The 10,444-nt window shown below is 38.4% G+C and overlaps 1 protein-coding gene across 1 annotated transcript in view; it reads right to left on the bottom strand.

Annotated features, from left to right (window-relative positions):
* Positions 1-949: 949 nt before the first annotated feature.
* UTP20 (UTP20 small subunit processome component) overlaps positions 950-10,444 on the bottom strand; it is a 95,575-nt gene continuing 86,080 nt past the window's right edge. Inside the window, exons 53-62 of the mRNA XM_077846044.1 lie at positions 10,173-10,242; positions 9,871-10,053; positions 8,882-9,013; positions 8,254-8,386; positions 6,654-6,841; positions 5,816-5,887; positions 3,328-3,597; positions 3,017-3,143; positions 1,562-1,707; positions 950-1,286 (exon numbers count right to left, since the gene is read on the bottom strand). Coding sequence (XP_077702170.1) covers positions 1,131-1,286; positions 1,562-1,707; positions 3,017-3,143; positions 3,328-3,597; positions 5,816-5,887; positions 6,654-6,841; positions 8,254-8,386; positions 8,882-9,013; positions 9,871-10,053; positions 10,173-10,242 — 1,477 coding nt within the window. The 3' untranslated portion in view covers positions 950-1,130. The remainder of the gene's footprint in view (positions 1,287-1,561; positions 1,708-3,016; positions 3,144-3,327; positions 3,598-5,815; positions 5,888-6,653; positions 6,842-8,253; positions 8,387-8,881; positions 9,014-9,870; positions 10,054-10,172; positions 10,243-10,444) is intronic.

Below are 10,444 nucleotides of genomic sequence, written 5' to 3'. Positions count from 1 at the left end.
TTGTTTACTAAGCTAGCGAGCATCTAGCCTTATCAACCTTACCAGCCACTTACCAGGTTCAAAGTGGAATTTCATTCTGATGTTAATTTTCATTTTCATAATTACTGAGGTTGAATACAGGAGTGATTGAGAATATTTAACAGCCAGACGTAGCTGATGTAGGAGGACCCCCACTAGTCCAGGTGTTGATCCTGTGATTTTGGTGTGGGGAGGTAGGGAATCTAGGGACTCACATAGCCAGGGTGGCACTTGCGTGTCTCAAGGCAGTGACTGCTTACCACCTAGTACATTAAGTACATTTTAATATTTAAGAACTGGTATCGCCATATCAGGTAAGTATTAATGTTTAAGGGCCATTTATTTTTCTTCTGTGCAATGCCTATTTCTCTCTTTCGACACTTTTTTCTACTGGACTGTCTGTTGATTCATAGTTATCCTATAGCGTGGGCACTGTTAGGTTGATTATCTGTAATGCTGTACACCATACCCCAGCTGTATGTGCACAAATTCTTAACTTTCATGTAGAACTTAACCCATGTTCACTATAGATAGCACTTTTTGTGACTTACTTCTGGTATCTGACAGGGAAAACTCCTCACCCTTTTAAAAACTCCTTTTTAAGAGCATCATGACTTGTTTTCAATTAATCTTCAATATAAATTTTAGGATCAGCCTGTTAGGATTATATGAAGAGCTCTTGGGATTTTACACAGATAGGTCTTTAACAAGTGGGATCCAACTTCTTACAATACTAGATCTTCCTGTCCAAATAACATGGTTATTTTTCCATTTGTGCAGATTTCTTTTAATGCCTTTCAATAAAGTTTTCTAGTTTTCTCCATAAAAGTATTATAAATCACTTATTTCTAACTTCTACATTCTGTCTTGCTATTTTAATGTCTTAATTTTTTATCACTACTGTCACGTTTTTTAGACAGTGAAGATACAGTAGAATTATGAAAATGTTTTAATTTAAAAAATCTGAGCATGATTCTATTAAACTGTATAATATACAATATATGCCAGTTTAACTTAAATAATAAAACCTGCTATGATTTCAGACCAGCAGATATCCTGAGAAATTCATGCTTTGGGGTAAATTGAGATACTTTATCAGTAGAGGGGGCACATCATTCCACAATTGCTAAATCTTTCAGGCTGTAGCTCTTTTGTCTCTTGGTCTTACAGCTTGGACGCAAGAACTCTATTTTTCTCTTCTTGGCTTCACTTTTATTTTTGTGTTTCTTGAGCTTTTTCTTGGCAGCAATATCAGGATTTGTTACAAACTTGAAAAAAATAGAAATTTTATATTACTTTTAAAGTAAATGTTAAACCAATAAAAATCAAATGCAGAAATGGGCCACTTAAATATCACATGCACACAATCCCATTAAGGAGAATGTGGAGCCCTAGCTGTAAGGTCCCATCTCAAACATAGCCAATCCCTCCTCCTTCCCTGGGTAAGCGTGACACACATGCATGCATGCACACATGATTCAAAATACTGGTTCAAAATACTTAAGTCTAATGAACACACCACATTTTCAAATGGCAAACGTACCTCTAAAGCCTTCCTCTTTTTCCGGAGTGCCCTTTTCTCATTAGCCTGTTTCTGTACAGAGGCAAAGGCTAAGGAGAAGCTCTCAAGCCCAACCAGCTTTTTGAGTAACTCTATGATTTCCTGGGATAGATTCTTCAGCAAAGGATCTAATCACAGAGAGTAATAATCAGAGATAATCACGAGGAAAGGACACATTTAAACATTGCTAAAATCAACAACATGCAAAATTTAAATTCCTGCAGAATTATCACTTTTATTACTTGAGCATTAAACACTGACCTCAAAGCAAGCTCTACGTTTCTGAGATGGGAGAACAGAGTGTTGGGCATGACCCTCCCAGCCAGCACCCCTCTGGATGTGCCAGGAGACCACAGTCTGTGAAGCCTGTTTTCCAGAGAAATCCTGGCTCAGAAGATGCTAATTTGAGAACCAGACAGAAACATTTTGGGTTTCTTTATTAACCTGCTGAACTCTGTGCAGACAGGGGAAAGGTAAGTGTGACTCTAGGCCGTCTCTAATTCACAGGTCACAGGTGTTTAGCTGTGTCCATAACCTTTTTTTCTTGAGGGGGCGGTGGGGAGCAAAGACTTCTCAGAGACAAAAATCTTTGTTTTCCCACTCTTCCCTGCCTTCTGTCTCCCAAATGCAAATAACCCACTGATTTTTGTACTCAATTTCAGGAGCTGTTCTAGATCACAAATTTCTTGAAAATGGCGACTAGGTCCTTTGTACCATTGAACCACCAGTTGCTCAATAAATGCTAGGTGATGAGAACCAAAGCCGACCCGGACTGGACCACTGCTTTCTCAGGGTTGTAAGACTAAAATAGCTGCTGCTTTGACATTCAGTTCATTTTATTTTAAAACTTAATATCTACTTTACCCCCTCTCTTTCCAATCCCCAATTCTCTCTTTTCCTATTATCAAAAGAGACCATTTAGGATCAGGGAAGGAAAGACATCAAACACCCAGGCAAGAAAAATGAAAAAAACAGGAAAAGTAAAAAGATTTTAAAAATACTTTACACTTTTTTTATGTTGGCAAATCAAATTTAAAAAAAAAAAATTGTAGCTGTCTTCTCCCCCCCCAACCAAAAAAAAGAAAAGAAAAAGAAAATATCTCACACTTTTGCCTTATAATTCACAGAGAATATTCTGACATATTGTTCATTATTGTCCACAGACCAAGGTTCAGAACTACCTCCAGGTACAGTTTTCTTTGCTTAGGAGTAAAGCATCTTTTAGGAGAGAAACATTCACTCTTAAACATGAAGAAGCACACAGAAGGCAGTCAAACAGAAAAAATATGCCTCATTTGCTATTGATTGTTTTGATCTCTAGCAAGTTTTCTTAAAATGAACTCTGGCAGGGAGGGTGGACAGAAAGGAAAAAGAAAGCACGGAGGAGAAAAGTGAGGGTTCCTAAGGTGCACGTCTTCAAAGACAGGCTGTAGTTACCCTGGTCCGAATAGGTGCTGTTCAGCTCTCGGAACAGAGGAGCTAGGATCACGGGGAGGTACGGCTTCACCTTGTCCGCGCCAAGATCCATGGCTAGAGCGCCAAGAAACTTAAAGATGCACGTTCTCTGAAAGTACAGATCATTCATGGTCCTTTGAGGCGCTTCTCTTACTGCGGCCATACAAACAATTTAGAAAACAAGGTCTCCTTTTGGGTTAAAACTTCTGAGAGACTCAGGAGGATTGCTCTTACACGCCTAGAATGCTTTTATAAAGAAACCAGCGCCTAGAGTCACGAGGCACTCACTGTACCTTTAAGGGGTTTCTAGGTGAATAGGCAGCCTCCAGCTTCGCGATCCGGGACAACCTCTGCACCAACCACAGCAGCGTGGCCGGCCTGCTGTGCTCATCCTTTGCCGCCTCGGTCTCCTTTTTGTCAGGGTCCAGCGTCTCCTCGGCACAGGACCCTCTGGCCACACCATCTCCTAAAGCTGCTTGTTCTTCCCTCTCACCTTGCTGATCCTCAGATTCAGGTTCCAGTAAATATAAGACTTTGGCTACAAATAACAAATTCTTAACAACCTTTAGAAAAGGGGAGAGAAAGGAGGAGTTGGGACTTTGATTTTGAAATAAATATGGCTTAGGAAAAAATAGGTTCTACAATTAGAGAAAAACCCCCATAACTGGGCATTGCAATATTAAACTGATGATTGTCCTATATTTTGATCATCTTCAGTTCTACCTCATACTGTATCCAAACCCATTTCCATGTAACTCATCTACTGGGTCTAGATCTACCTTCAATGTACCAGTAAGTACATGATTTTATTCCAGACTATCCATTACATTTTTAAAAATTTTATTTATTTATGCATGAGAGACCCGCAGAGACACAGGCAGAGGGAGAAGTAGGCTCCTTGCAGGGAGCCGGACATGGGATTTGATCCTGGGTCTCCAGGATCAGGCCCTGGGCTGAAGGCACTCGACCACTAGGCCACCCAGACATCCCCCTATACGTTACAATTTTTAAGAGAACTTTTCATCCCTCCTCTATTAAAGCTCTTCATTTATTGAGCAATGACTGTATATACAACATTCTAATTTAATTCTAAAATATCACTATTAAATACTATTATCAAGAGAGAAAACCAAGATTCAGAGTTATTAAATGACTCACCCAAAGACAAGTGGTCAGTCAGGATTGAAGGGTCTTTAGAATTTAATCCTAAATTCTTTTTTTTTTTTTTTTTTTTTTATTTACTTATGATAGTCACAGAGAGAGAGAGAGAGAGGCAGAGACACAGGCAGAGGGAGAAGCAGGCTCCATGCACTGGGAGCCCAACGTGGGATTCGATCCCGGATCTCCAGAATCACGCCCTGGGCCAAAGGCAGGCGCCAAACCGCTGCACCACCCAGGGATCCCTAATCCTAAATTCTTAAAAACAGATCTCAAATTCCATCTAATCCAGTTAAACAGCCCAGGGACCAATTTTAGACTTATAATAACAGGCCCCAATACTGGGTCCCTAACTCTTGACATCCATGAAATCTTGGACATAGGTATTTCACACTAATTATGAGAAGGAGGAAGCCACGTTGGTTTTGAGTTCCTTTACTATCGTGGATGCTTTGTTAGAGGTGCTGTGTGCCCAGTTTCCCCCAAATGTAGGACACAACCCTGCACATTATCTGAGGCTAGCCTGACCGTCAGGAATTCATGTGAAGATTATAATTTCCTTCTCCTGGAACCTTGGCCTTCCTGAAGACAGTCCCAGTTTTGGAGGCCTTGTCCCCTATGGCAGCCACTGCACCCTAAGACTGGAGTGAACCACATTCTATAATTTCTTTCTTCCTAGGTCAGTACTAGTAAATCCCTTCCTGTCCTGAATTTCTATGGTTGTATCTGTCAACCTCTATCAAGACTGATACTGTGTGAGACCTCACCTGCTACTACTCAGGCAGGGTTTCTTTGGTCTCACTTCGCTATCCACTGAACAGCTTTCCGTTCTTTCTCTGATCCAGCCATATAATGAAGCAGGCTGTATTTTCATGTAAAAAGTCATGGCAGTATTAGGGTTAATGTTAATGGCATGCTACTTGTGATCACTCTTTGGATACAGCATCCACTTAGTTCCCATTCCATCTTGTCCATAATGACAAGAGTCACAATCAAGTGCATTGCTCATAACTAGGCACTGCATCTGTGTCATCTCTACCAACAGCTTTATCAAAGGAGGAAAAAAATAAAGGGAACGGCAGACCCTATTCAAAGGTAATTTACATTTACTGAACATTTATAAATGCTTCTATTTACATTTTACTTATAGTTACATTTTATAATATAAAATACATGGAACTTTTTAGTGATTTATCTGCCTTCTGTTCACCACAGACAATTCTCAGACCACCCTGTAACATGACCTTTATTACCTTCTCTTCAAGCTCCAGGGGTAAGAGAAGGAAATGTAGTAATAGAGTTTAATATAGGATCACAATCGGTCAAGCAACTAATGCCCTTCAAAGCTTTGGTCACAATGTGGGATAGATGTTAAAACTGAACATGAGAAGATTAACAGCCTCTCACTGGGAATTTTAAATGGAGCCAAGAGTAACCTCAACAGGGACCCAAGTGCTGATGAGATTTATGTCACAAGTGAACATGTATTTCAGTGTATGTCTGTATTTCATTTAATTCCCCAAGCATTAGAATAGGAAAAGCATACACAAATACCAAATGTAAGCCTATTCCTAGACTTGGGAGACTAGATCCTTTCTATTCAACCAGGAGGATACTACTCACCTGCTCTCCTAGAGACTGATCTAAGAATTTGGAATGCAACTGATGGCAAGAGGCTAGGGAGATACTTTTCATCTGTGAAAACAAAGTGGACATTGGCAGACACAATGCAGGCATTTCTCATTGTTCTTAAAAACTCCAAGTCACTAACCATTATAGTAAACTAGGTGCTAGATTTTGACTTGTATAGGTCTGGAGAGGGGAGGTCCACGACCAGAAAGAAACTGTCACTGTTTCCTTCTACCTGCCCCAAGTACATTAGCCCCACCCGCCCCCAAAAGGGGGAATACTTTCAAGCTCTGGGGCAATACAGATAATCCCTCAGGTTATCAGTAGAAAACTTGACAACATCCTAATATATTTTTTTCCTTCTTTACTTCCCTTCCATCTTCTCATTCAGTGTTTACGGAGTTGCCACTATGAGTCACGCATTGTTTTAGGCCCCAGGAAATCCAAGATGGATATAACATGGTCTCTAACATTTCCATGAACATGATCTCATTTACAAGGCAGGACAGACAATATCAATTTCATTTAAAAATATGTATTTTTTTTAGTACTGATAATCTGAAGCGGTAAAAAAAAACAAAAACAAAAAAACAAAAAACAAATCATAGAAGATGAATGTTCTAAATAAGACTGACAGTTTACAAATTCTCTTTGGAAAGCCTTGGCCTTGAGGCCCACCCTTCTCTAGTGCCCACTACTCCTATAGGATCCATGTGCAACAAGTCAGATGTAAGAGTTTCTGCCGAGGGCCAACCCCAAGACGGTTACAAGAAGCAGAATGAACATCCCACACCGACCTCAAAGAAAGGGAAAAGTTTTAGGGAAACCTTACCTTTTGTTCAAGGTCATTTGTTAGAAATCTTACTGCTACGGGTACTGAGAGTTTCTTTTTAGTTTTTTTGGTCTTCTGTTTTCTAATAAGTTCCTCTGGTTGGCAAGAGGCGAAGAGTAATCCAAAAATCTGGGCCGCAGTGAGCCACACCCAGCTGTGTGGATGTCTCAGGTGACAGTGCACATAACCTAAGGGAACCAAGATGCACCTTCAGTATCTTAGCTCTCCTGACTCTTTGGTGGTAAATATGATTAGCGTAGGCATTATCTATTATCTGCTTGGAGCTAGGGAGAGGTGAGGTGGTGAGAAACCGAAAACCACCAGAAAACCAGCTCCTAACATGGTGAGTGACAGAAGTATGAGTAAGCCTAAAAACACCAGTTCCATCAGAATTAGTTTCAGGCCCAAGGGAGATAAGGTGGCTGTGACATTTATGAGTTCTAAATTAAGTAACATAAATACGTATGAAGGCACACGCTTGTTTCTAGTAATTATTGAAATCGGGGGGAAGTCATCATTTCTTGAGGCTTTCTCTGTGCCAAGCACGGGGCTAAGTGTGCTACATACATTATTTTGTTTAGACCCCACACCAGTTCTGTAACATTAGACTTATCCAGTCCATTTCTCAGGTAAGGAATCTTAGACAATGGGCCAGGTGAGGTGCCGTGCTTTAACAGGCAGAACCAGGCCTGGGCCCCAGCTTGACCTGGCTGGCCCCAAGCTTGTACTCCTGTGTTACGTGGCCACTTTGAAAACCTTGTGGGTTTTAGGGAACATGATTAAAATTCTGGAAAACTATGGCATATCTGAGTTTTAGTCTATGCTGCTTTATTTCATTAACAGGGTTTTACTTTTGTTCTTTGTGTATTTTGTAATAATGTGGCCATGGCTTGGTGGAGTCATACCACAGTAGGCTTATTATAGTAACTTAGTAACTGTAGGACTTCTCAATGAACCCTGAATTCTCTTAAAACAGCTGGGTACTTAAAGCATTCATTCCAAAGTCTATTTCCTACTGACTAATCAAAATTGAATATGTTAAGTTAAAAATATTAGGATCTTATTTTTCATTTAAAGAGTGATATTAATAATTTAAATGTCACATAGAGGTTAAACGGTTTACTAATCACGGCACATTTGCATGGAAGGCTATTTATAGCCATTTTAAGAAAACTACCTACTAAGTGTGTTACGGTACGATGATATTCTTATTTAGGTACAAACAATATATGAGAGTTTATGTGGAATTATGTAGCCTGTTTACAGAACCCTATGTCTATTTAACAAAAGACAGACTGGATGGAAATAAATACCAAATTATTACCAAGCAGCAAGGAGGACCCTTGAGAAACTTTTTTCCTCTTTTACTTTCCCATAATTAATATTCCTTCTTTTATAAATGAAATATATTACTTGTGTAGTCAAGAAACATTTTCACTGTAATTAATTTGAAAGAGTCTTTTAAATCTTTCTCTTATGGACTTTTCCCTTGACATTATATACTTTCTAAATATTCATATGCTAATTTATCAAAACTGTTTTCAATAATTCTATCACAACTAGTATGTTTTTATATTTAAGTTAAAAAGGAAACACTTACTCCAGATTTTATTCAACGTCTCAGAGGGCTTGGTAAACTGAATAATATTACATTCCTTGATGAGTTTACTAATCAATGTAAGAAAACTAAACAGAAGGCGATCTGCAGCTTTTTCTTCAGTCTCCTCCATGATCTAAAAACAGGATGGACAGAAATCAATCAAGACAATTTCAAAGTCTATGATGGCTGTTTTTACTCCAGCATGTAAATTTATACCAAAGTGTCTCAACATCAATGGACATTTTGGGTCAGATAATTCTTTGTTGTGCTGTGGGGACCTGCCCTGTGCACTGTGGGATGATCTGCAGCATCCTGGCCTCTGCCCCACTAGATGCTAACGGCACCTTCTACCCTCCATTTGTGACAAACAAAAATGTCTCCAGATGCTACTAAATGTTCAGAGTGGGTGGTGGTAGGCTGTGAAATCACCATTCTGCAGAAATTTCGATCTTCATGTACTACAGAAGATAACTTAACTTAAACCTCATTTAAAATGAAGACCCAACTGTACTATAAATTCTTGGCTTCGTTAGTAAATATTTTTTGAACACAAATATTTATTAGCTAAGTCACCTTAGGTTAAACTATAAAAATAAGCAAAAGTTTTATTCTCTGGCAAATTACTTACATCTTTAAAGTTTTCAGGATCAATTTCCTTTTCAATCATGGGAAGAACAGTTCCAAGTCTTCTCTCAAAAGAGACTCCTTCACTTTCCACAAACAAGCCACAGATGAGGGCAGCCAGCTGTCTATTTAAGCTCTACCAAAAATAAACCACCAGAAGACAATGTTAATACAACTTGAGAGGCCATTTACAGAAAGTACAAAATGAAGGTGGGCATGACTCTGTCCTCAATATTATGGGTCATTGGTGGCCAACATGAAAAATATGGAGAAATACTCATACCCAAGATTATAATTAAAAAAAATGGAACTCACCATTATCCATAATTAACATTCCCCCCCCCAAAAATCATTGTGAGTACCAAGTAATGTACAGAATTGCTGAATCATTATATTGTATACCTGAACTAATATAACATTGTATGTCAATTATACCTCAATAATAAAATTTTAATTAAAAAAATGGAAATAAATTCCATACAGTACCCCCACTCCCATTCTAAATTTATTACTGTATATAATCATTAATAGAATGATATTTCATTACCTGAATAAGCAAAATTGAAAACAAAAATATTCATGATCCACTCATGTAGCCGTGTAATTGGCTGACGATCATGGACTATATCATGAGATTTTTGTTACTCTATATAACTTATATGTCCTGGAATTTTACTATAAGAATATACATATATATATTTTAATTAAGTTTTTTACTTTAATTCCAGTACAGTTAACACACAGTGTTTTTAGTTTTAAGTGTACAATACAGAGTTGATTCATCAATTCTATATATTACTCAGTGCTCATCTAAGTGTACTCTTTACTCTCCACCTATTTTACCTATTCCCCCCACCCAGCAAGAATATATTAACATAATCAACTAAAAATAAAATTGAGAAAAATTCAACAATGTATAATATGTATTCTTATTTAAAGTGAACACCAAAAGCTAAGACTTTTCATTGAAATATGACTAAAAGCAACCTTTACCTTTTTTGCTCCAAACCAGGTGATAACCATATCAAAGAGCCAGTCTTTTTTCTCAAGGTTGATTTTCCTGAGTAAAGATTTGATTGTCATGGATGCCATCTTTTTGCACATGGCAGAGTCATCGTTCACCACCATTAGACAAAGAGGAATAAAGAACATTCCACAGTTCTCATGGAGCAGCCCCTAAAAGAAAGCAAAAGCAGGCAGTTATGAGCACACTCAGACTGGAATTCTCAGAGATGCCCAAATGGGAGGCCTGCAGGCACCCAGGGAACACAGCTACCGTTTGTGATTCAAGTTACCTGAGGGAATGTGTCAAAGAGGTAGGAGATCATTTCCAAAGCAGACTCTCTCCCGGTCTCATGTTCATAACTAGGGCAAGAACATGAGACAGACTTGTTAGTATCTTAAATTTACCAGTAATTCTTGAAAAACTTTTAAACATTGTTTCAGGGCATCCATCTATTTCTTAAAAAGTGGAAAAAACTCCCATTTTCCCAATTTTAATGCTTTTATATACATATCATGCTACTACGAAGCTTTGAATGTAAATGTTAGATATTAATTAAATATC

Source organism: Canis aureus, chromosome 13, assembly GCF_053574225.1.
Source record: "Canis aureus isolate CA01 chromosome 13, VMU_Caureus_v.1.0, whole genome shotgun sequence".
NCBI lineage: Eukaryota > Metazoa > Chordata > Mammalia > Carnivora > Canidae > Canis > Canis aureus.
The sequence above is the reverse complement of the archived record's forward strand: the minus strand, read 5'-3'. Positions and strand labels throughout refer to the sequence as shown.